Source organism: Fundulus heteroclitus, chromosome 15 (genome assembly GCF_011125445.2).
Source record: "Fundulus heteroclitus isolate FHET01 chromosome 15, MU-UCD_Fhet_4.1, whole genome shotgun sequence".
NCBI classification, from domain to species: Eukaryota; Metazoa; Chordata; class Actinopteri; order Cyprinodontiformes; family Fundulidae; genus Fundulus; species Fundulus heteroclitus.
In genome coordinates, this window is record NC_046375.1 from 12,874,718 (window position 1) to 12,901,315 (window position 26,598).

Below are 26,598 nucleotides of genomic sequence, written 5' to 3' on the forward strand. Positions count from 1 at the left end.
ACCTACGTCGCTGTCAGAAGTCCTCCGGTGTGTTGCATGAATCAGCGAGGTGTAAATTACAAGAGGGACATCGGGGGAATTTTATGTATCTTTTTTTATGACTTAACATCTGTTGTCTCCTTTCAGCCGGTGGAAGTTCCCACCATGCTGTCAGAGCTGAGGCAGCAGAGGATGCTGATGGTGCAGACCATCTCCCAGTACAAGTTTGTCTACCAGGTGCTCATACAGTTCCTCAAAAACTCCCGCCTCATCTGAGCTGGACCCCACAGCGTTCAGACCCGCAGGAAGTGGCGTGATGCCGCCAGACGACGAGAACGGTGCTTCCTAGGGTTAGACGGCCGATTAGAAGAAGACACAGAGACTCACTGAGCTTTCCACTAAGCAGTTTGTATGCGTTTTAGTGGACTGTAACGAAAACTTCTCTCAAAAAGTGTATAAAAAAGATTAACCACTTCTCCACCACATATTCAGATCTAGCTCTTTATTTCCGTTGCATCCTGTATCTGTTTTTTTTTTTTCCTGTTGATCATACATGTAAATGCATCGTCTCCATGTGGGTCAGGTGAACCGGCAGCTTGTTGCTGCGAGTGTGAACGTGGGAGATTTTCCTACCTGCTACATGTTTTTAAAATGATTTTTGTAAAGCCAGTGTTAGAACTTGCGATATGCTGCATGAACAGTAGGTGGCAGCAGTATTACTACTCAAAACTACATTTTCAGTCGTTTGCCAAACTGAGTATAAATGTTCAGTTGTTTTTATCATAATATTGCTTGATGCAGCAAATATTGACAACCACATTGTAACAAATGTTTTTATTTATTTCTATGAAGACTGTGGTCACCTTCACTTCGCCATTGGCAGGCATGCCGTTCTTCTGAACTTGTCTTAATCTTTTTTTTTAGTTCTACTTCGTGTGAAAACATTCTTAAGATTTCTTCGATTTTTCATGTGAAGATTTGCCAGTTAAGACATTTTGTAATGAGCCTATACATACCCTCAGAAGTACATTTCAGAAATAATATATTTGTTTTTTTAATAAAACGCTAAAGTGCTTCGACATAAGACAATTGATGGTTTTACAACGGTGCCTTACTGAAAAGTGATTTGTTCAAAACCCAAATTTTTTAAACTAATATTTATTATTCGCTTCAAAATTTCAAATGTTTTAATCTCTCGGATTATTCTGAAAAGTGTAAGAAGCACAAAGTATCTTGCCAAAACAAAAAAAAAAAAACCTAAAATATATGTTCAACCAATATGTTTCTGCCTTTCTGAATTGATTCTGAACTAAACCAAGCATGTCCGCCATTACTCTGTACATAACGTTCATGTCAAAATGTTATATATAGTTTCCTTTTATTGACTTGGTAACCTTACAATACCGAAACATAAACTATGCATGCGTTTTTACATTTCTGTGTATATATTTTAGTATACGTTCTCAGATATGTATAAGCTTTATAATATTTTGACATTCAATGGTTTTTGTTGCACTTCTTTTCTGTTCAACAGTATTTCCCACACGGCATTCCACGGTTTGTTTTATATTTAATTTTTGCCCCACCTTCTTTTGTTTTGACAAAAAAAAAAACAACTCCAAAATATGCTTCAAATTATATGTATATATGTTTTTGTATATGCATTTTGAGTGCATTCAGTTTTGTTTTTCTCTCCCCACACACGTATGAAACTGTTGTATTTGCTTATTATGCAATAAAAGCCTTATTTTCTTTAAGACTGAGGCCTTGAATTGAGCTGGTTCTCTGTGAGATTCTCTGACTTGTTAACAGCCTTATTCCTGCTAAAATTATTAAACAACCTTATTCCGTATTATATGTACCTATTGATATTGATATTAAAACTATTTTTCACCATAAATCATTATTTTGTTTTAGAGTAAAGATATTTTTTCTCTAGTGCATGAAAATGTCCGTGCCGGTTCAGATGAAAGCGTGGAGCAACACAGAGCGACCCAAAACTTCACACTGGATGCCAGATCTCTGGCGGTGCCAAACATCCTCAGATCTGAGGGACGTCCACTCTTCTTGTGAGCTGAAAGCATCAATTCCACTCTAACATCTTTTTGCTTATAACAGCAAAGCTGTCTGCAAAAGTGAAACCTAAATAAATCATGCTGGTGTTGTAAAGCTACTGGGTTTCCTTAAAAAAAAGAAGAAAAAAAAAAGACAAATTATCCAAAACCAGAACTACATTGGAAACTGAGAATCAAATTAAATGTTTTTTTTAGAAAGTTAATAGGAAAATCTTTAAATATTAGCAGATACTACTACTACTTTATTTATAGAGCACTTTAAAACAACGGCAGCTGTGACCAAGTGCTGTACAGACAATAATCAATAAACATTTAAAATGGGAAAAAGAGAAAATACTTATTACATTATTTGTTGCCTTAGACGTTCTGATCATGAGAAGCAGTGGTGGTTCATGCATGACCGCAAGTGTTGTCCTCATCTGCAGCCTCACATTAGCAGAGCATTCCCCTGTCAATCCATTTGCAACAAAAATAATGTGCATTTATTTGAAAAAAAAAAACAAAAAAACATGGCGCTTGTAAAGTCTACACTTCTAATGTGGTCATGGGAAATGGCCAGCATTTAATGAAAATTCTGATGAGAAGTCCCTGCTTGGACTGACTGAGATACTTGAACGTCTCTCTTGTGGTTGGAAGCGGTTTATTATTATTAAGCGCATTTGTAAACAATTTCACTCTGGTGGAATCAGAGTGCTAAAAAGACTTTCTTTATCCTTACAATGACATCAAACTGAACTTTAAATAGCTGCAGGAAACAAAATTCCCCCCCCCCATTACTTAGAAAAAAAATTAAGAAAATCCTTTATGAGCAAAGTAAAAAACAACAACAACAAAAAAAAACATTTCACAGGTCTGTAAAGTTTGCTCAAGCCAGTGATGAAGTTGTCTTCACTTTTGTCCAATCTCTTTACGCAAGTCTCTGAGGAAAGGGTGATTCCTTCCATGAGCCACCTCCATTACAGCCATTGCCTGTTCGATAAAAAGAAAACAAAGTTCATTTAATATCAGTTTTAGGAAATTCAAATAAGTTACGCAACAATGGCTACTACACAAATTTTATTTCTCTCTTAATTTTGACAACAAACCATTTTCATCTGATCAACAGCTCCCCCTTTTCAGGTCAGAAAACGTGACAAAAACTACTCACATTGACTCAGTGTAACAAATAAAAACGAAACCAAAATACTCAAGGTAGATAAAGTGCAATCAAATCTACTTTCAGTCACATGGAAAGGCGATGCGATGGAAACCAGAGATTTAGGTTTTTGTTGGTTTATTTTGGACTTTTCTGGACTTGAATCAGCCGCCATCCAATCAGCCTGTCACCTCTCAGCCATTATCCAATCAGCTCCGCCATCAGTCAATTAGCCCAGATGAGCTCCACCTGCTGCCAGTAATTACTGTCAACTCTGGTCACCTGTTCACCTGCCTACTAATACCTGCAAGAATGTCTCTTCTTATCTTTTGTGATGTGCCCTTCCTCTACCATTTCCCGTGTGCTCAGCCAGCTGGACTCTTCCGATAAAGTTGCCTGTGTCTGCATGCAGCACAAGTCTTCCTGTGTCCCTGTGAGTTCCAGCCGCTTGCTCCGCCCTTTCTGGTGGTTCCCCGGTCCACATCGCCTGTTCTGGTCTGTTACTATCTGCATCCTCTGATCTTCTGCTCATCCCTGCACCATCAGCCAGTTACTCATCGGTCAAGCCTGGTTCTGCTTGCCTGCCTCAGCTGCCACTACTCATACTCACAATAAACCTAAAAAATTTAACCCAGTCCCGCTGAATATCGGGTTCACCAGTATCATCCATTACAGTTGCAAGTGGTGATTCTCCCTGTGATCTCGGCTGGATGCACACAACAGTATGAAAAAAAAAAAAAAGGCTTCATCTGTTGACGAATCTTATTTTGCAAAGTGTGAAATTTACAATACTTTGCTAAACAGAAAAACATGTTTAAATGTAAATTGAATCAAACTAAATTCAATGAAACTAAGAAAATTACAGATAACTGTGAGCAGATCAAAATGAAAATGCCCAGCCAAGCTTAACACAGTGCTTTGTGCAAACATTGCATTTACATCTTAATTAATACTATTAAAGAAAACACAAAATATCATTACAGTTTGCACAGCTGACAGGAAAGCGTAGTAAACCACATTACCTTCTTGAGAGCACTGATGCCCTCTGAGTGCTTCTCCATCATCATGTAGATCCTGCCCATCTTCAGGTACATGGAGGACACGTTTAATGAGTAGGGGGGATACAGCTTGCTGCATTGAAGGCAACATTTACACAAAAAACAGGAATTAATCATTTATCAAAATGATATTACCTTTTAACATTTTTATTGTATGATGGAAGATTACTCCAACAACAGGCGTGGCAGGTTTAAAACAACTGGAAATAGTTATAAAGATATATAAAAACGCATGAAAACAAAAGTACGTAATCCCTAAATTTGGGTTTTCAACGTTTGGCTTTGATGATACTTGAACAGAAATATATTTGTATGTTTAGTTTTGTTATATACAAAAAAACAATGTCAAAACACTTATTAAAAACTGCAAAAAAAAAAATATTGTTTTTGCAACTGATGTTTTTGAGGGACCTTAACTTGAACTGAAATTGGTTTTAGAAAAACAAAGAAATAGGATCTTTTTTTTGAAAAAAAAAAAAAAAAAAAAAAAAAAATTAAAATCCAAATTTTATTCTTCTTAAAATCTAAAATAAGTGAAACAATATGAAGTAAATAGTGAAAGCAGTTTACAGATAATTACTTTACAACTCCATCAAAAAAGTAAAATAAACTCTTAAAACTTTTTTACACATTTTGTCAGAATAAAACTAGTAAGTTAAATGTCTTTTATTTAGCAGACCTACAAAAAATTGCTTGTATTTGTGGAGTGACAGTGGTATAGGATACACAATTTTCCTATAACTGTGTAAAGCTGCAAGAGACTAAATGTGGTTCAGCAAAGGATTAATTCAAAGGGGTTGAACACAAATCCATACGACTACATTTACGTTTTAAATTGTTATAAAAAAAATTCAACTATGCATAATTTTCCCTCCACATCTTATTTAGACACTATTTGGTGTTGGTTTATTTCATAGTCCCACTAAATATGGAAAAAATTCAAAATGTCCAAATACATTTCCAAGACAATGTAAGCTTTTAACGTGGAATAAAAAATGGCCCCTGCGGGTGAATGGCTTTATTAAACTATAATAAAATTAATTTGACATCATTCATAGTTTCAAACAAGATAACAACAACCACCAAAACAAAACGGTGCTGATCTGCGCACTACAAGCTGTAGCCTCTGATCGGCTTCAGACTGTATCTTTTTGTTCCTTGGTACCTGTAAGGTTTGAGGATCTTCTCGCCGTATCGGATAGCTCCATCTGCGTCCTGCATGTAGATGCAAACCCCCATGGCCTGGTACATCATGTGGAGCATGTAGACATTGGAGTCATCAAACACGGCTCCCATTTTCTCCAAGCTCTGCTCACACATCTCCAACAGCTCACCAGGAGGTGCTACTGAGTTAAGGATGCATTTAGGCAGGCTGAGCTGATGCTTCATAAGAGTTATTCCAGTTAAAAAGAACATGCAAATCAGTAATTTGTAAATACCATCAATGAGATAAGTTATTGAATCCGGCAGTAAGTTTTAAGATGTACTACATTTAAAATGACTTTTAAAACTCAAAAGGTAACATTACGTAGCACTTAAAGATATATTTGACATGCTTAAGGGCCCGGAATTCCTTCACAGTGTTCCTGGCGTAGCGGATCATGTTGTTGACCTCATGGGGCTCGACCGGGTCTCTCTGCTTACGCACTTTCAACTTTGCCTTATCCTGTGGATTAGGAAATAAGACGTCACATGTCAGAAAGTCTTCATATAATAAACACGAAACAAAAGACATCCTCTTACAGCGCCTTCCAGATTGTTAGCACCCTCTCAAGTCTTACAAAATAGATTAACTAGAACATACGTTTTATGATTTAAGTTGGTTGGGAGTGTCTAGGATTTTTTGCTTGTTAATCGGTAACTTTCTGTTTCAGTAGGGTATGACACTCAGAGGTCTATTTTTGTTGCTGACTGCTAAAAATGGGAAAGATGAGAGAACATGCCATTTAAGTTAGGTAGATAAATATCCATGCCAGTGAAAAAAATATCCCTGTATGCACTTGCCTAGTGATTAAAAAAATTATATCAGCTTGAGCTGTGTCAGATCACAGTGAGAAGGGTGGTGAGCGAGGCACAACAACAACAACAAACAACAAAAACTTATCAGTGTTAATGATGTTGCCTTGAAGGTTGTTAAATGTATTTTGAGGATTTTAGCACATTGCTACCAGGGGTGCGAACAAATGTGGAGGGGGCTGAAATTTAATTTTACATTTACTTTTCTTTGGGTCTTACTCTGGACTTGGATTTGCATTCCTGGCAGTCACAGGTGAAGTAATAGCACTCCCTCAGCCTGTTATTTCGATCATCTGTTGGATAAAGGAGGTCTATGTAGCTGGTGAGAACCTAGAAAGGATGTATCATACGTAGCTTCTATATGAGTGAATTCCCACTCTGAATACTGACCTGAAACAAACCTTTTTAAAAAATATGATTCAAATGCTGTAGGAACATCTTTGTAGACATTGCCCTTTTTTATTCTAACTTGTTGTAAATTGGATAGATAAGCAAATTACTGAGCTAAATGTCAACCAGAGATCTTAAATTGACATTAATGTCATAATTGCTTGAAAAAAATCTTACAAAATACTGGCAGAAAGTAACATTCAAAATCATTATGATCATTCGGTGTTGTTTTTCAATTCATTCACCTGATCTCCTTCAGGTAACATAAGTTTACAATCTAGTTCACAAACTATAATCCTTTAAAATTAAACTAAACACTTCTACGTCCCGCACAAGTTTAAACTTAAACAAGAACAGGAGCTGACCCCCTTGAATAGAAGTAATCTCTTTTCCTCACTTCATCTCCAGGATTCATGTTCTGCACCGCCCGGACTTCAGCCGATGTACCATTATATGTGACTATGACGCTGGGAAGACAGCTGTGGTTTATGAGTGCAATGCTGTGGAAGGTAAGCACATGGTAATTACAGCGTTGCTTTGAATAAAATAGAAGTCTAACATAGCATTGTTTATGGCAATATCCTGATTGAGTTATAACATCTATCATCTAAAATCACCAAAGAGGCTTCTGGCTGGGAAGAATCACGCACACCTCCAAATTGCACATAAAGACATTACTCGCAGACGAAGGGAATTCGTGAGTTTTTAAAAGGCTGCAGTTCTAACACATCACAAGTCAAAAAGAAGCCCTGGTATTGTATTTACCAACGAGTGGGGAGGAACTGGAGGAAAAAGGGAGAGCAGTGGTTAAAAGGTTTTTTAAAAGGATTTTGCAATAGCTGTATTTACTTCTGTCGCTACATCGAGGAGAAGTAAATGCTGCAAGTCAATGATTCGATGCAATCTGCCGGGTTTCCTTAGGCAGAACATTTTTAAACCAATCTGTCTGCATGATTTGATTGAACTGACATTTTAAAGTTCCTTTAGATGATGTGTGTTTTGAATTGGCACAATACAGTTTAAATAAACAGAATTTATCTGAATTCTAGTTGCACTTGTCAAGGCGTAAGTACCTAGTGCCAGATTAAATTAATTGCAAAACCTGAAATACATGGTGATGTGCTGCATCTCCCAATCCCGCTTCCAGGCTTATAAAACACAGACAGTGTTTGCTCCTTCGGGAAAAAGCTGAAACTGATGGTGCTTTTGCTTCATACTGAAATTAGCTTTTTCAAATATCAATTGAGTGAAGTTAAAATATTACTTGGGAAGGGTTTTACACTGATGATATACACATACAACAAGAACAAGGGCCAATGTATCCAGTTCAGAAGCAGCCTCTGCAATAAGTCATAGCAATTGTACCTTGTGTTCTTTTTCATGGGTTTTTATTAAATTCTAACATTATATCATGCTAAATGAGTGTAAATATGTGGCTTCTTTCTTACTCTGGATAGACTGCTGTACCGATGTGGGAAAGTTCATCATCTTCTATTGTAAAACCATTACAGGCAACCTGTTAAATGCAGACCATTGGAATAAGTGAAACATAGAGAAGATGCAAGCTACTCAAATAAATCAATAAAACAGAAGAAATCAATAGCATATGTATTTGCTGTACCTGGGAAAAGAGTGTGAGCAAGTCCTTCTGGTCGGGCACCTCCAAATGTTTGGGGTAAAATCGGTGGAGTCCAGCAATGTCAGCCTCGGTTCGCTCTCTTTTTTCATTGTCTTCATCCTCTAGATCTGTTGCAGTCAGGGAAATGATTTAATGTTTCCATTTTGTCACTTCTTAACTATAATGATACTATGTGAGGCCTAATTTAACAACACCATTTTCAGTCACTTGTTTTAAGTTTATAACCTGAAACTTTTCAGATAATGGCTTTTTTGCTTGAGCAGTGCCTTGTAGATGTTCTATGTCTCCAGATCTTGACTTAATTTTGCCATATAAGTAAATTTGTGTCTGTTCTTCTTTGCAAAATATCTCATACTGTGCTAGATGTTTTAATAGCTAGGTTAATCTTATAGGGAACTTCTTGCACTGGATTTCTTTAGGGCTAAATGGCTCAAAGGGGCTGAATTTCTTATTTTGAAAACCTTTGAAGACAAAGTCTTGTTATCTTTCACTAACACAATTATGCACTACTTTATGTCGGTCTATCACATACAATCCCATTTGAAATTCACAAGTTTGTGGATAAAGACAAAATATGTCTCATTCCAGTGAAACAATGAAACAAAAGAAGTTATTCTACAGTATTTGTAGCTTTGGAAAGGTTGGACAAAATTACTTTAGATCAGAAATCCCCAAAAAATTACTTAGGTTATTTCTTATTATTAATAGAAACAAATAAGTCTTTCTGTATGTTTGTTAATGTATGAAGTCTAGTCAAGGATTTATTTAGCTTATTCCTTTGTTTTTCCTGTCTGTAATGTTTTTCTGTTCATGTGCAGCACTTTGAATCGTCTTGTTACTGAAAAGTGCCATATAAATAAACTTGGCTTGCCTAAAACTAGGAAGATAGAGCACATCTTCCCAGTTCTAAAATCCTTACACTGGTTCACTGTAACTCAGAGAATGCCTCTGATAGTTTATAAATCACTGAACGTCCTAACACCAAAATACATTAAAGACCTGTTGTTGCTGTATCAGCCTTCCAGATCACTCAGATCTTCTGGTTCTGGTCTACTCTGCACAACCAGAATCAGAACCAAACATAGAGAAGCAGCTTTCAGCTTCTATGCTCCACAAATCTGGAACAAACTTCCAGAAAACTGCAAATCAGCAAAAACATTGAGTTTCTTTAAATCAAGACTGAAAACCCGCCTGTTTAGAGTTGTTTTCAGCCCATAATAATAGCAACATTGATCACATATTTGTGTATTGATGTTTTCACTTGATTCAATTTAATGTTTGTTACTGGTCTCACAACCAGGGACTGTTTCAATGTGTTTGTGACGTTTTTATGTTTTCATGATGTAAAGCACATTGAACCGCCTTGCTGCTGAAATGTGCTATGCAAATAAACTTAACTTGACTTGATGTCAGGGCTTTGTACATTTTGATAAAACTTAATAGTTTTTTACGCTTGACTCGTCTTTTGCTAATAAACAGTCAACCTTGGTGATTATTTTAAGATGACAAGTACAAGTAACAGTGAACAAATTCAAATGCAGCCAAAGGCAAGGCAAGTTTATTTATATAGCACTTTTCAGTAACAAGACATTTCAAAGTACTGTTCATGAACATAAAAACATTATAGAGGGAAATATTAAACAAAGTAAATCCTTGACTATACTTGTTTAATTTTGCTATAACAAGTGTCATTACTAATACTCAAAAATGACTAATACTCAAAGTTTAACTGTTTCTATTCATACATTAATAAACAGAAAGTATAAAATGTTTCTATTCCTAATAAGAAATAAACTAGTTATATCCTTGTGGGTTTCTGATTTACAGTAATTTTGTCCAACTTTTCTTAAGCTACAACTAGAATAATCTTTTATTTTATTGTAATGAATAAACTAAGTACATCCTTGACTAGACTTCTTTAGTTTCACTGGAACAAGCGTCATCACTAATATTTAAAGCTTAATTGTTTCTATACATATATCGACAAAAGAAAAAAACATTACATTAACAAAGCAATAAGCTAAGTAAATCCTTGACTAGACTTTAGTTTCACTGGAACAAGCTTCATCACTAACATTCAAAGTGTAATTGTTTCTATACATATATTACCAAAATTCTTAAAGCTACAACTTAAAGGAGCTATAAGTAATACTAATCGGAACAACAGCTTGCCAATCTAATATGCCGTTTTTTTACGGTGTTGCTGTTGTCAATTTTTACTTACACAGGATAGGTTTATAATGTTGTATTCTGTTCTATTTCTAGTCTGCTTCTCTTAGTGGCTTCCATGTCAGCAGGCTGTTGCTCTTTTGCCAAGATAAAATACCAAATGCTGCACTCTATTTTGGGAACCCTGGGAAATCTCACAAGATTGGCTGATGAACCAGGAAGTAAACACGGGCTACACTCTGAACCGAAGAAGTTCCGGACCGTACCTCTAGGTTTGAAAGGAGAAAAAAAATGACTAATACATTGTTGATGGAGAGGAACGATTGTTTATAGGGAATGTTGCTTCCATCCTAGGTGACAAATGAGAATGTTTAGGTTGACTTTACAGTAAATATCTTACTTATAGCTCCTTTAAGTGTAATATTCTAGGTTCTGTTTTGGTTTGTTCACTCTCCTGCCTTAGGTTCTCTGGCTGCTTTGAGTTTTGTCTTGTCTATGTTCCTGTTTTGCTTGTTTACAGTTAGTTTATCCTGTTTTGGTCATCTGTGTTAGTCTTGGCTTTATCTTCTGTTTTAGTTTTATACTTCGGGGTTGTTTCTTATAAGGTCTGGTGTAGTTTGTTTCTGTCCACTTGTCCTCTCAGCTTTTTAGGTTTGGTTTCTGATCTGTTCTTGTTTTGAGCCTCAGCACTGATGTCTGGTCTAATTACTCACTCTGCACACCTGCCTAACTCCACCTCTGCTGCAATCACCTCTCACCAGTTTCACCTGCCTCCACCTCCATATAAACTGTTGAGACCAGACATCAGTGCCAGGTCGTCTTGTTGGTCTTGTCATGTTTTTTGGGTGAGTCAATCCTGATCTGATGTTTGTTTTTTTTTGGAATTTTGACCAAGTTTTTCCCTTCCAGGGAACCTGAGTTATTTTGTCATGTTACCAGTCAGTTTCTGTTCCTATGAAGTTCTGGATGTTTTTTATTAGTCTTTTTGATTATTCAGTCCTTTTTGCATTGCTCTGCTTTTTGTTAAATAAATCCCTTTTTTAAGAACCTCTGCTGGTCTGGCTGAATTCTGGGTCCGCTGCCGTGATTCATTACATTAAGGTCTTTGATCTGACCTTATTGAAACTACAGCTAAAATAGGAGGCAAGCAGAGTAAAGGAAAAAGCACAGCATTGGCAGTGTGTGTGCTTGTGTGCTTGTCATTGATAGTGGTGGAATATTATCAGGCAGTTTAATAGCATTCTGTTCCTGGTCACAGATGTCACAGAGCTTCTTGTTTACAGAACATCCAGGACAAAAAAAAAAAATCAAGATTGTCGGCCTTTCAAGGCCGGCACAGGGGAGCCAGCTTGGATACCGGCATTTGTTTTGGAGCAGGCAGACTCTTTTTTTTTTTTTTTTTTTATGTCTGCCTTAAAGGCTTACTGGTACTTCTTAAATGGCAATTCCAAACAGCCATGTTTGTGATAATTCTGCCAAAGCTGAGCTTCCAACTTCTCCAATATCTATTCCATCCCACCACCAAGTTCAGGGACCGCAGCTGGCCTGCAGTTCTGCTCACACAGCATTTCAGTGTGAGTGTTGATAACACAACATATCTCCTCACATAGTTCAGGCAGCTTTGACATGAGCCAAAACAGCTGCCGAATTTTTCTGAATCTCTTGATACTCCAGGTAACCGGCGGCTCCAAAAAGCAGAAATCCTGTTATCATAAATCCAAATTTGTGCGCATTTCCAACATCCTTGACCGACAAAATGAACAGACACACAACCCCCCTCCCAGGAGTCCACCGTGAGTCCAGCTGTAAATTTCCACTGGGGCTAGAGGGCTTTCCTTTGCCCAGTCTTCTCACTGAGAAATTTTTATCAATTGCGTTGAGAGACCAGCTGACCAGATCCATAATTTACAATTCAGAGGATATGTAAAGAGAGGCTCCAAAAAGACTCATAGAAGGCAAAGCAAAGCAGCTATGGGGGAGGGAGAGGTAAAAGGAAAGGAGAGGAGAAAGAAAAATGGAAATAGAAAAACTATAAAACCTTAGAACTGTAGACACTTCTAAAAAGCCTACACTTTCTGCTAAAGCTGTTTTGACAACCTTTCATAAAAGTAAAAATTTAAAAGTCACAAAACTCAACTCTCAAGCTCTTTATTATTATGCAGGAAAGGAGTATTTACTCACGTGACTGAAGCTCTTCAATAAGCAACATCTTCTCTGAGACACATCGCTCTTTCACAGTTTTCTGCTTTGGGATAAGCACATTTAATGTACGTTTACTTCAGGATCCAAGGTAGATGGTTGTAAAGGTTTCACAAGTCCTGTACATGGTTTTTCACATCGAGGCCAACCTTCTTGGCGAGGATTCGAGCGACCAGGCGGGTCGTCTCTGATGGGCACCAGTTCTCTCCAAACGCAATTATAGCTGAACACTCCAGTTTGTGCATGGCCCAGTCTCCTTTCTTCACATAAACACACATAAAATATCTAGTATCAGTCAACACGAAAAAAGTGTCAGCAAGTCTATCTATGTTCACTGGAGCAATTTATTATAAAATTAAATTCTCGGACTGTTACCATCATCCATTTATCTCCCACTAACAGCGCAGTCACAACCTGTGCTCCCAGGACTTCTTCATTGCCCCATCTGTCTCATCAGAGCTGGGTGGGAGGCTCCTCTAAAATGCTGGACCCTCAACAGCAGCACCTAAAAGTCTCCAATATAATCACTCTCTGAGATTTTAAACCACTTTCAAACACACTTGGAAGCTTAATTAAGGAATAGTTGTTTCTTGGTATTCATCATCCTATTGTGTTTAATTGTGTTTTAATGCAGTTGTGTATGTGCTGGTTCCCAACCTATGTAAGTATATGTGAAATAATAAGCATCCATTTATGTATAGTCCAGCATCCATTTGTGCATCCATTAAATATTCCTTTCAATTAATTTCCATTAATTATTCATCGTCCCTCAGGCCCCACTGATACTAAGATGAACGCGGTAAATTTTCATAAGAAAAATGCTCATTCACGCAAGAGCACACAGCAACGAAAACACTGAAGTAGGTATGCCAGGCCCATTGGTGGAGCGGTGACACTACCATAGACACTACCATAGAAACATACAAAAAGCACTGTGGATGCGCAGACTACTCATATGAAGTAAACAGTGCGCTATGGCTGGGGGATTAGACACAAACACTTACACCTTTATGTGGGCTGGTAGGGAACATACGGTGTAGAGTATCACTAGAAAGGAAGAGTCCAAGGACAATATTAACAGCTGTAACAAAGCCCATATTTGCCTTATCATGAGCCCAACACCGTTTAGTGCCATGTACTGTTGTTATTTGTGAGTGTGAGGCACTTGTGAGTTACAGAGAGGTGAAGCTTTAACATCATCGTTTAAGAAAAAAAACACGACTTGCATGTACACGTGCAAACAAAATTATAAATTTGACCGTGGGACCTGGAAAATTATTGTTTATGTTTTCCCCAAAACTCTGGATGCATGTGGACACACAGCCTAAATGACAAAATACCTTTCCAGATACACCTAATCTTGTCTCTGTGGAAGGGGCCTCAGTTTTTTCTCTCCTGCACAGCTGTTTCGAATCCCTTCAATAACTCACCAGCATTCAATGTCATTCTCCACTCTTCCCTCAGTGTACGAGCTCACTGGTTTTCATTGTTCTTTGTTGTTTCCTTCCTTTACTCTGCCATGCTCTGTTTGCCTTGTGCAAGTTCTGTAGGTTTTCTGTTTCAATTATTAAATCTCCACCATGCTTATCCGAAGTTCTAGTCTGCATTTTGGTCCTACTCTCAACATACAAAACATGACATGATATTTCATATCAGTATGATAACATCATGGAAACTTTTTCACAGAATGAGTAAATAGGTTTCCGTGACACCCCTGTTTTTTTCCCCTGAGTTAATATGAATGTAATTTATTGTGTTAGATGGGCAGATGCTATTGCATCATCATGATCGTTGTAACAGTCTTTGTTATATCGGAAAATATCGTATTGTCATCCAAACATATTAATATAAGATCTTATTATGGTGAAGCTGGTGATTTACACCCCTACCCTCAGAGGGCAAAACTAATGACCTCTCTCCACCCCTTCTCAATCTTATAGTTGAGAAACATACTGATGTTTTTTTTTACAGACAAATTCCTGAAACTATTAAAAGGTTCCAGTGAAAATTGTTGAGGCCAAAATTTAGAAGTGGAAAGAACTTCATTACACCTTAATATGGCAAATCGTAACTCTTTGGATATCATAAAACACCGTATTTAAAAATTGGATGCCATCTACCAGCATAAAAAACTAAAGCTGCTAGATCTGCCCTGCTGACCTAAATCCTGTACAAAATTCATCAAAAGATTTCAATCTCCGAGCTCAGAGAAAGGAACATGGATCCTGCAGATTTGAGGATTGTGTGGAAGAATGGGCCAAAATCACTTCTAAGCAATCCATGCGGCTCGTTTCTCCATGCACGAAGGGCCATCAAGCTGTCTTTACAAACAAAGGCTTTTGAAGAAGGTCTTAAAAAAATGTCAGCAAGCATGTTCAATTTTCTTACACATAACTTAATCTATGAAGATTTCGGGTTTGATTTCTTTGCACGTGTGGGCTAGATCTGGGGACAGTTTCATGTCAATTTGGATCTTTAGAAATTAATGAAATGTTCAATGTTTATTTTAGCTCCTGTATTACCGACTGTGTCCCAGTATTTTCTTACCTGGCACTTTGCATTGCAGTAAAAACCTTTCTTGCACTTCCCACATCTTGCCAAGCCTTCTTTTCTATAACAGAAAGCTTTATTAGAGTTTGGAAGGCATCTTACACATAAAGAAAGAGCAACTAAACTCTTAAAAACACCCGTGTGAAAAGATTTGTTGATCTATTACTAGATCAAAGATCAGATATGATTGGTTGACAGTTTTCTGACCAGCAATCACTTGATTCTGGCCAATGAATCCGTCTTCAAGTATCTGTTGGGACGCATCTTGTGGTGTCACAGAATCTGGTTGTAATGAGTACTACAGACTTTTAAATGTCATGCCACATGGACAAGAGCAAGCAGTTGCTGGTGGCCTGCAGAGGAGCTATTAAACATTCTGTGGTATTAATAGAGCGGCCCATAGGACGGACCAGTTGTCTCTGGGACACAGAAACAGCAAAGCAGTCCTAACTTTGGAGAAATTTCCTGTCTACCACAGTTTGAATGGGCTGCTCACTGGACACGCCGACATACCTACACTGTAGAATGTGTATATGATGGATTGTTGGGGTAAATCTAGTTATGCTTTGTGCGCTTATTGCTGTGGACCTTATGCTCGCAGTATGCCTCCATAAGTTAGCACTGGTGCAAACAGTAGGTTAAACCCTACATGTTTTCCATCATTTAGTGGATAGCCCTTATATGAAATTTGGTATATAGGCTTAAATGGGTATATCCTTACTAGAAGAAAAGGTTAAATCAGTTGAAGTATTGGAGCTACATCGTAAGGCGTTCTTAATGAAACAACAAGGCTGTCGGGAATACCTGCCATTACAAGCGTGGGGAGATAATTTTTTTTAAACCCATTTGTTTTGCAAATGGGCCAAAAAACTTTATTCTAAGAAAGAAAAGAATATATTCAAACAACTAAATGCCAAACACCACTAAAAGTTAAAATCCTACTCAGGCAGAAGAAGCACTTGTGAGAAATTCTTGTGTTTTCCTGATAAAGTGGAAGGAACGTGCATTTCATTAGTAGTACCAGGGATATATGTTGGCTTCACAAATCCACTACTTTGGGTTTTCTACTGCATCATTTCTCTGCAGATCCAGCAAAGACGATAATAATTTATTTGCCTGACATCACCAGTCGATCTCATCTGCATGTTCTGTTACAGTAGCAGAAAACACCATCATGCTGGTGGATTTGACACTATTTAGGAGAGGTTAATCAGGCAGATATGTGAGTTGTGTAGCCACGGCTCAGAAAGAGGAGGCACAGGCAGATCTAAAATAGATTTTATCTTGTGACAGTTTCTGTGACTCCAGTAGATATAGAATTACCGAGGTAAGAATCGTGTTCAAGGAGACATTTCCAACTGTATTAGTTCATTCATAGTAATAAATTAATGAAATACATTAACTGTTGCACTTTTTTTGTTACCTGGTGAAACAGAAGTCACAGCGGCTGCCTCTCTCTTCGGCTGACAGCACATAGGAGTACGCCGGGCTGGAAAACAGGAGATCCCCGACTTTAAAGGGCTTGGTAACCCGGAGACCTCGTCCCTTTCCAGGACTGTCAAACTTCTCAATTCCCTCGATGAGGCCCATCATCGCTGTGCAGCCCAGCTAGGTTGAACTTCTTTCAGCGATTTAGCAGAAGAGGAGTAGGGTGTGTTAAGTGCCCGGGCGTCACCCTACACTGCTGCATTTTCAGGATGCAGTAATGGCTCTGAATGTACCCCTAGTGTTGAAAAACTGTTTTGCACAGCCTACATCCTGTGAAATTACCTTGATAAATCCACCTAAGTTTCTTTATCATGGTTTGGGCCATTTAGCGGGTATCTTATGTGGTTACCTCCCCCTTGCTCAAGAAACAATATCTTTTTTCATTCTAAAAGAGATTTATATAACAGTCAAATGTATTCAACAATGTCATAAGTCTGACAGAAAGACAGAAATAAAGAAATAAATATCATATGTCTTTATGTCTTAGATGCTGTCACCAGGAATTTCCTTTTATTCAATAACTTAAAAGGTTGTCATCATTCTCAATCCTTTAGTGTGGTCAGACTTCCTCTCTGAAAGTCTTGCAAACTTCAGTCAAGGACTTCTTGTTTAGATCCAGCTTATCTGAGAGCTAAACTGGGTTTCCAACTTATCAGTAAACACTGTCAGGGGAAGTGCCCTGTCACTAGAAAACCTTCTTTTGCTAAAGATTGTACTTATAGACTTTGCAAAACTGAATGATAAAAACAGTGACCCAAAGCCTCCACCTATATAGTTAAGACAGATAATAAGAAATCCGTCCCCACCTGGTCCTGAAGCAACAACTTGAAGAGGGCTGCTGCATCCTCTCATTAAAAAAAAAAATGGGAATTGTAGTAAATGTTCATGAACTCAAAATGAAGAAAAGCTGTTTTTATGTGTTAAATAACGTTTAGTTACAAAGTGTTTCACGATACCAAAATGAGATATCAGGTCATTTTAAGGAGGGTTAATAAAAAAGCATTCCACCCTTTCTTTGAACATTTTATAGCAAAATGGTCATGTGACATAACATGACACATCATATAGTTGATCCCTGAATATTTGTATGACTAATGCTAATTTAGAACAGGACTAAGAGACTGAGGGAAAGTGAATAACGAGCAGAATAAAAACACAAGAATCACAATCTAAATACGAGAAAAACACAATATAAGTAAGAACAGGGACTCAAAACAAACTGAACCAAATATGGAACACCATGCATGACAAAACGGCAAAATATTCACAACACACAACCAAAGGACTAAGGCTCATGACCGGTATGCTGCATTTGAACAAGTTACTCCTAATTAATTAGCATAAACGTTGCATATATATATATATATATATATATATATATATATATATATATATATATATATATATATATATATATATATATATATATATATATATATATATATATATATATATAAAACATTTGGTTTCCCCATTCATAACAGTGAATATGTTTTATTCCAAAGGTAAAATGACCCAATGAGAAAATGTTCTTCAGACTCTTATATAAGGTAAAATTACAAAAAAGACTGCAAAGGAGCTTTCTAATAATTGTGTAACAAATCCAAAAAATACTATAAGTTTTTCATAGTTATCACTATTTTTTGTCTTACACAATTCAAAAATGAGTTATTCTGAGGAAAATACGATAGATGACTAAAAGATTAAATTATATCATTATCCACATAAATACACATAACACAGACACAACAGGATATGATCTGATATAACATGAAAATAAATTTAAAATGTATAAACACAAAACCACAGGATACTATTACAGGGAAGTTTCATTGTAGATGTAATAAGGGACTAATCTGCATTTACAATTGTATAGTCAGGTAACTTTGCTCCAATAATTTTTCTACTGAATTATATACATTTTATATCACACCAAATGGCATAGTATTATTAGCGTAATACTGCTAAAACTCTACTTTTGTTCAGTGTCAAATGTTTTTATTCTTTTAATTAGTTCTTTCAACACTTTTTAAAACCTCTAAACATAATTGGATTCAGTACAGAGGCACTGTGACAGTAGAAGAAAATGCAAGGACAGTAAAGCCAAAGAAAAGGGCAACTTCAGATTAATTTAAAGAAATAGAAAAGGCAGAACTCGTATTTCCAGCTGAAAGTAATGGACCTTGGTAATAACAAAGGTCACTTCAAATTGTTGTGTGTGACCTGCAATAAAACGATGACCCAAAACTTCATTAAATGTCATAAACACTTAATATGCACTAAGAAAGTGAGCTGTTATCTAAAAAAAAATTAAAAATATTTGATGCATGTAAAGGATTTTTAACCTTGATGAGTGAGTTTATCATTTTATTTCAACCATATAGCTCCCTCTGGCGGTGAATGTGTGTGCTGCAATCACAATTTTGACGCAAAATCTGCAGTTTTTGTGCTTCAGTCTTCTATTTACACCCATAATGTAAAAAAAAAAAAAAAAAAAAAAAATCTGACTGCATACCTCTACAACAGAGGTTTATGGTGATGCTTCTTTTTTATAGCTGGGAAGATGAGAAAAATATAGAGAGCCTAAGGGTTACCTGCAGGTGTCCACTTTGGTCACATTGTGCCATCGTGTGGATATTTCTTGTAAGCGCAGATACTGTTGAATTTAGTTCATGGGACCACAAAGTCCAAAAGCAAACGAGATCTTACTTTTTTATTTTATTTATTTTTATTATATTTTTTTTTATCAGACAGCACTGGGGGACTTCTCCCCTCCAACCCTCCCACAGATGTAGACAGGGAGGGCTTAGGTCAGGGTCTGGATCTTGAGTGAATTGAAATATTTTATAATCAACCAAAGCAGACACATTACAGTACATGCCTGTGCACTCGCCCACACTCACACACACAAGCCCATAGTGAAGATTTGTCCCTCATCTGTATCTGAAGGCTTTATCCAACCTTGCCCCAGATTTCTGCGATTTATTATAATTCCATTTTTTTTTTTTTTGGTCTTTCAATCTAAAGATTTGTTCCTCCCTGTTTTTTAATAACGTGCAAGCAAGGGAGGCATGTCCCAGGGAGATTATACTGTCGTCTCTGGCGTCTCGTCTTGATTACATCAGAGGAACCGGATTTGATTTGGAAGAAACCCCCTTGTTTCAGTGCCCGATCTCTTTAGACCTCCCCGTTGTGCCGGGTTCTTGCTTTTTCACAGACGGGGGGAGGATGATCTTGATGAATATGATCTGAACTAGAGGGAGGTAGAGAGGGATTAGGCGAAAGGATTATATTTTTTGGTGATGAGAAATAATAAGAAAACAATAAATCCTAAGTAGATTTAGTTCTCAAGAAAACCCTGTTAGGGTAAATCAAGTGAATAAGAGACAGGGACAGAGAAATTAAATGGATCCCGACTGTAGTCTGGGAGAAGATCAGCCCCTCTTTTTTTTGTCTTGCAAGCCATAATATGATGGACGTCCCGGTCAATCATTTGATTTCATTTATGTAAAAAGTTAGCAATGTTCAACCCCTAGATGTTTTATTTTATTTTAGTAGCTGTATGAAAACATGCTCTGTTGCTCTGTAGTTGTTCAAACTTTACACTATGGGTGTTAAAGTAGATTTTTTGGAGTCTTAGAAATGATAAAGAAAGAAAACTTGCATCTAGTCCCCCCTCAACTGCATCCATCCATCCATCCATCCATCCATCCATGTCACCAGTTCACCACAGAGCATAAAAGTATAGCAAAAATTAGATTTTTTTAAATGAATCTAATAAAAATTCTCATCACACTGTCCATACAGTTAAAATGTTTACCAAGATACCATAGAAGGTGCCAGATTGAGGGGAGTTTTCTCTTGCCGTACGAAGCATAATTTCCCCTAGTTTACAACAATGACATTTATGGCAGCCTGGAGATATTTACAATTTAATAAAAATCCTTAAAATTAACAACTACTCAAAATGTTGACACAATAAAAGCTAATTTATGCCTTTAGGCTCAAACTTAAAGTATTTAGCAGTTTCAGGTCAGTATGTGAAATCTTCTCGGATCTTCTCGCCGAACATTCTCGGATAAAGATAAAAAAAGACTTCTTCTTTTAGATCATACAGTACAAAAAAAAAAGCCCGTTTAGTGGTTGCACATTAGCTGTTCAAAATGGCCACCACTGTAATTAGAAAAACATGCTATAATATCCGCAAATTTAAAGTTCGACCTGTTTTAGAAGGTGAGAATCTCCTCTTCCCCTGTCTGAGTCTGGTAACTGTAATCTTGATCCGTCTAACATAATTCTGATTATAGTGCTGCTTATCTCCCACTTTTTACCTTGATAATTACATGATATTAACCAATTATTACACCCTTCATGTTTTTCACCCTGATAGCTGATGACATACTACAAAATTAACAATCACTTCTCATCCACAGTCTATCAAAGAATCCATTTTTCTAAGTTATTTAGAATATTTGTAACAAAATTTGCTGCATATAAACACCACAATTCTGCTGATATTCTTCAGAACGTTGTGCTTTTCAGTCTGAATAAAGAAAAGGAGAAATACATTATAAAAAGTCAGTCAGTCTGCCATTGTTTTAAGGGCAGATTGGGTCACATGGGTTACTGATCCAGGAGGTAGATCCAGGTATCCCTCTCCTCAGCCACGTATTCTCTGGGATCCCTGGGTGTTAGCGGGTCATGGGGGATTTATAGTCCCTCCAGCTGGTTCTGGGTCTGCCTCAGGGTTCTAAACCTCTAAAGGCATGCGACCTGATCGGACTTTCAGACCAACTCAACTGATTCCCTTTGACTTGGAGGAACACCCGCTCTACTTCAAGCTCACTTTATTTCAGTCATAATGCCCATTTCAGGACCCCAGGTGAGCATCAGGATGTAGATCAACCTGTAAAGTGAGAGCCTCGCTGTCTTTGCTCAGCTCTTTCAGGAGCAGCGCCCACATTACTGGAGAAGAGGAAACTGTGCTCACAACTCTTGCTTTTGGTTATTCAAGCAGTGAATAGTTATTAAACGACAGAGCTTTGGTCTATATTTTCAGCAAGTCTCTGTGTGACAAATCTAGAAGACTTGGACTTAGACAACTTTATTTGTCATTTTGTATGCACAGAGTGCGTACAGAACGGAATTTCGTTGCATACAGCTTGTAAATTGCAGTAAAATTTAATTACAGTATAAGGTGCAGCAGTGATTTAAAAGTAAAACAATTGAAATGTAAACAATGCAGGAGAAAGTCACAGTGTACAGGTGAGTATTTTTAAAAAACATTGGTATGTACAGAATTTGATTGTGCAAAGGGCAATTGTGCAAGAATGCATTTAGAAACTAAGAGTTTGGCAGCATTTGTAAGACTAAACTAAAAAAAAACACATTTTTAACTCTTGCATTTTTAAATCTTCCATCTTCGTCTTCTGCCCGACCGAGAACTGAGGCTGGTTTTACATCAGTAAGAAGCGCTGCACGAATGCATAGCTCATGACCGAACTGTTGATGGATAAATGCAGAGCACCGCCACATTGGGGACCTCATAAAACAGCTGCTGCTAATTCCTCCTTGCCCCCAGGTCGTGGACGGGGCTGTGTGTGAAGTCCAGTGTGGCTAAAGATCCCTGCTTTCCAACTTGGAGTTGTAGCGAGCCGAGGCCTCCCCGCTCAACGTTCGCGACCTTGCCATCGCAAGCTGTTCTCATGGCCGCGGCGCTAACCAGGGGTCGGGAGCAGGGCAGCTCTGCAGAGATTGACGGTCCTGTGTGTTTCCGTTAAGTGTTGAAAGTAGAGACAGAGTAATTGGTAATGCCGGGCTGCTTTTATGGGTGGACGCATGCCAAGACCGCGCGTAATTGTCTCTACGTTGCCCCAAGAAGAGCTGAGGCGTTGCACACATTCCACATTCTTCTTGATGAACTCACTGACTCGACTGAGACAACGTCTAGCATTACTGCTTGCCCCTTGTTGGCCGGTCAGGGAGCCAAGCCTTAAGCCTCAACCCCTCTGTCTCCACTCCTCGCCGGGGGGGGGGGAATGCGACGCCGCACGGCCGTCTTAGCCCTGTGGGCTTTTCGGGCATGGAGTCTCATCTCCCACTGTTTATCCATGTGTCTTTGCTTTGGCTTTGGCCCTATGCTGTAGGCCACCGTGGACTGAGTGGGGTCCCTGCCCTGTGTCACCCACCTAAGCTCTGCTTTCACTGGAAGGCTTAGCGCCTTACCCCTCGGCTGTTTTATGAGCAGACAGCTGGGCTAATCTGTCTCCCTCTTCTGTCTTCCCCTGTCTTTTTTCTTGGGTCTTGCTTTTGCTGCTTCTTTTAGCTCTTCTCTGTTTTTGTCTGGTCTAGTCTGGTATTTTTCTTTTTTTAGGACTGAGGGAGATTTTTGTGTATCATCTCAAAGAGACACCCTCACAATTGGCTCTTAGTGATGGATTTGAATAAATCAACATTCCTGCACTGATTCAAATGACATTGGAAACATTGAGGCTGATAGGATGTTTTTTTTTAAATATATTCCTGTACTGTACATCTGAGGAGCCAAAAGTGAGGATGGAAGACATCGAAGAGGTTTTACTAAGATCTTTGATGCAGACTCTAACCTCTTGGTTTCTTGGCCTGGAAGACCTTGAACTTGAAATTTCCAAAATAATTCTGCAATTAATTGATTTTTTAATATGTTCTTATAGTCGCTGATACTTTCCTTCTGAAGGCCTATGCTCATGCAACTTTTAGCAACTCAAAATGTTCAAGCCTGAGTCAGTTTGTCCTTCTTAATGTCTCATCAATGTCTTACGTCAGTAAGCATGTATTTGAATAATTAGGATAATATGTTTGTCAGTGGATGTCTTCCAAATGTTCCAAAAAATCATGGCGCTGTCAATTGTTTCACTGCATCGTTTAAAACAAGTTTTGTAGTAGAGTTGATTATAAGAGGGTTTGCAGTGTGTCGAGAGAAAGTTTCAACACATTAGAGTCGTTGACTTCATTCTCTAATTTATTTTTGTGCTCTAATTTTAACGGTTCAGTTCCCTGTGCAGGATTTTAATTTGCAGTAAACATGCAGTAGATGCTACAGATGATAACATCTACACTCGTTATACGTATATATGTTAATAATTCGAGTTAACCATCTGGAATTTTTAATTTATAAGTAATAGGTGTACATAATATTTGACATTAACTAATTTTAAAATAATTGTCAAGAAGGTTCTGGTTTCGAATCCTAACCAGGACCTTTCTGCAGGGAGTTAATAGATTTCCCTATGTGTTCACAGGATCTCCCCAGTATACTCTGGCTTCTTCTGCAGATCTAAAGATTTAAATCGCCGTTCATTGTGTGTGCATGTATGGCTGTTTGCTCTGTGATGGACGGCTGGGCCGTGTCACCCTTTGACAAAATTACTCATGGCTGCTGAGAATCTAGTTTCTGGAAAACTCAGGTACAAAAGACCTAAACTGGAAAAGTATACAGTGGCAAAGGGCCAAAATAGCCAGCAGCAACCTTATTCATTGCAACTGAGAGTTTAGACCAGCCATCTCCTGAATTTCCAATAAGTTGTTGTTGCTCCTTTCATTTTTCCTCATCTTTATAGCTTCTTTTCGTCACCCTTAATTTCAACATTAGTCATCATCTATTGCAGAAATACTCTTAAAATGAGAAAGCTCTAAAAAGGCACTAAAGTCTTAGTGACTTATGTTAGTGAATGATGTTTGATGGAAATATGCAAGGTAAATATACACTTTGGGGACACAATAAGACATATTTTTGTTTGATATATGGTATGACATGCAATCTTTAATTCAAGCTCCTGACTGACTATCATTTTTTGCTTGTAAAGGAAAATTGCTAATTCCTTTGCTCCAATTTTTTTCTTTTCTGTTACTCCTCAAATGTCTCCCCTTCCTTTTCTTTTTATCCTCTTCCATCCATTGATTGTTTTTTGTCAAGCCTCTTGCTGTTCCCCCATAGTTTCCCCCTCCTCCTCCTCCTCTACCTCCTTCCCTCCTACTTTGAACCCTTCCCCATGATCTTCAGCATCCAGCTAAACTTAGAAGTGACAACAGTTGCAGGGTGACGGCAGCGGCTAAATGCGAGCAGAACAATAGCTCCCTCCTCCTCCTCCTGCTTTAATAAACTGCCATTGTTTCCTCCACTGTTGCCGTTTCAGGGAGTTTGTTAGCTATGCTAATGAAGGTTGGGCTTGTGTGGGTTTAGCGAGATGGGATTTGATGCTCTTTAACTGGGCACTCTTCGAAAAGAGAGGCGATCATAAGTGCGGCCGGGCAGCTATTTGCCACCAGTCAAATGTCACGAGTGTGTTGATGCGACACAGCAGGGGAAAAGCACGGAGAGATCTGCTGCGTTTCCTAAACGCTTGCCTTTATGATGCCCGTACATGTGCAAGACGGCAAATCTCTTCCTTGCACGTTGCACCGAATGCATCACCGGGCAAAACCGCTGCAAAGCCCAAGTTAAGACAAGATGCAGAGACGACGGTTAAGTATAGCGCAGTCAGTCATCCAATCAGTCAGTAAGTCTGTAAATAGCCAAGCCGATGGCTCCTTTGAGCTTTCCTCTAAGAGGAATTCTCTTTCTCCTTGGTGTATTAATAGCGCCTGTGCATTGTTTCCTACAGCAGCACTCCTCCAATCAAAGGAAGTTGGCCTGCCAAGTATACAGTTATTTTCCTTTGTCCCTATGTTTAGCAGGCATGTAAGAGTCAGATATGTGTGTGAGAGATACTGCATGGATGAAGGTACTTTGGGGCTTTATGAGTAAGTGTGTGCATTCTGGTGGGGATTATCTCAGGATGTCTGTTTATTTATGCCTGTTATCATATATGTACGCTGATACATCCTTGGATTGTTTGCATGTGTCACTGACTCTGTGTCTTCAGGGCAACAATATAATGATGTTTTCTTAATGCTTTTGATGTGAGTGGCAGCTTTATTTAAATGTTAAATAAAGCTGCCATTTCACTGTTCTACAGAGTGTCCTGCCAAAATATGATTGCAAGCCTGTTTTTTTTTTTTATAGTGTAACAGGCTCGTAAGGTATTTGGATTGTAAATATGTCAAAGCCTTAACCTGGAGGGCGGCAGGGGATCCGAGCATTCAGACACCTTCACTTTCCAGAGTTGGCAGCAATCAACACCAGTTATCTCTTCAAGTGCTCGAATGTGTCAAACTGGAATGACTGGATGACGTTTAGGTAAACTGTGTATATTCCGTGATACATTAATCATTTCGGAACTGTTTCCAGTATGAACAAAAAGATAAACTAACAAATTAATTGTTTGCCTGTTAAACATCTTTAATCGCATTTAGCTACGAGTATTTGGATTCTCTGACATGAAGAATGTTCACAACTATGTCTATATGGCAACAAAAGTGGAAAATAATTTGAACTTTTTCCTGTTCTCTCATATTATCACCATAGATGTTAATGTATTAAATTGAGCTTTTTCATGACAGAACAACACATAGAAAAGCATAATTGGAATAAATAAGGTTATTGGTTTTTGAATGGCTTTGCCAACCTGAATCTGCAATATATTTACATAAACTCGTATTCAGCGGCTCCAAGTTAATATTTTATAAGCCATATTCTTGAGGGTAAGTCTGTACAAGCTTTACGCACCAATAGAATAATTTCTGACTGTTGTTTTTTTTTGCCATTTTCAGGTCTATTCACAGAATGTCGATCAGGTTTAGATCTGGACTTTGTCTCTGTCACTCCTAGACATGATTTTTTCCCCCCCTTTTAAGGTTTCCCAGTATTTTGCTCCATTTGTCTGTCCATTAACTCAGACCAGCTTCGTTTTTGCTGCTGAAAAAAATCAGTACCACAGGAGTATGCTTCCCATGAGGAGGGTGTCATAGAGGGATGTGCAG

At 38.0% G+C, this 26,598-nt stretch overlaps 2 protein-coding genes across 4 annotated transcripts in view; one reads left to right on the forward strand and one right to left on the reverse strand.

Annotated features, from left to right (window-relative positions):
• The window catches only part of LOC105929458 (protein tyrosine phosphatase non-receptor type 14), a 53,018-nt gene extending 51,275 nt beyond the window's left edge, over positions 1–1,743 (forward strand). Inside the window, exon 20 of the mRNA XM_036147427.1 lies at positions 127–1,743. Coding sequence (XP_036003320.1) covers positions 127–255 — 129 coding nt within the window. The 3' untranslated portion in view covers positions 256–1,743. The remainder of the gene's footprint in view (positions 1–126) is intronic.
• Positions 1,744–2,365: 622 nt separating this feature from the next.
• LOC105929474 (N-lysine methyltransferase SMYD2) lies at positions 2,366–16,813 on the reverse strand. Of its 3 annotated transcripts, none has more exons than XM_012867267.3 (12): positions 16,634–16,813; positions 15,208–15,271; positions 12,810–12,920; positions 12,643–12,706; positions 8,275–8,399; positions 8,102–8,169; positions 7,051–7,153; positions 6,483–6,593; positions 5,793–5,913; positions 5,413–5,587; positions 4,212–4,320; positions 2,366–3,023 (listed from the first exon to the last, which is right to left on the reverse strand). In XM_012867267.3, the coding sequence occupies exons 1-12, from the start codon at positions 16,801–16,803 to the stop codon at positions 2,943–2,945; spliced, it is 1,302 nt and encodes a 433-aa protein (XP_012722721.2). In that variant the 5' UTR covers positions 16,804–16,813; the 3' UTR covers positions 2,366–2,942. The 3 variants fall into 3 exon arrangements, with proteins under 3 accessions (XP_012722721.2, XP_012722722.2, XP_021174556.2); XM_012867268.3 differs by having other exon boundaries at positions 2,678–3,023; positions 12,643–12,703; XM_021318881.2 differs by lacking the exon at positions 15,208–15,271 and having other exon boundaries at positions 2,678–3,023; positions 16,634–16,722.
• Positions 16,814–26,598: the final 9,785 nt, after the last annotated feature.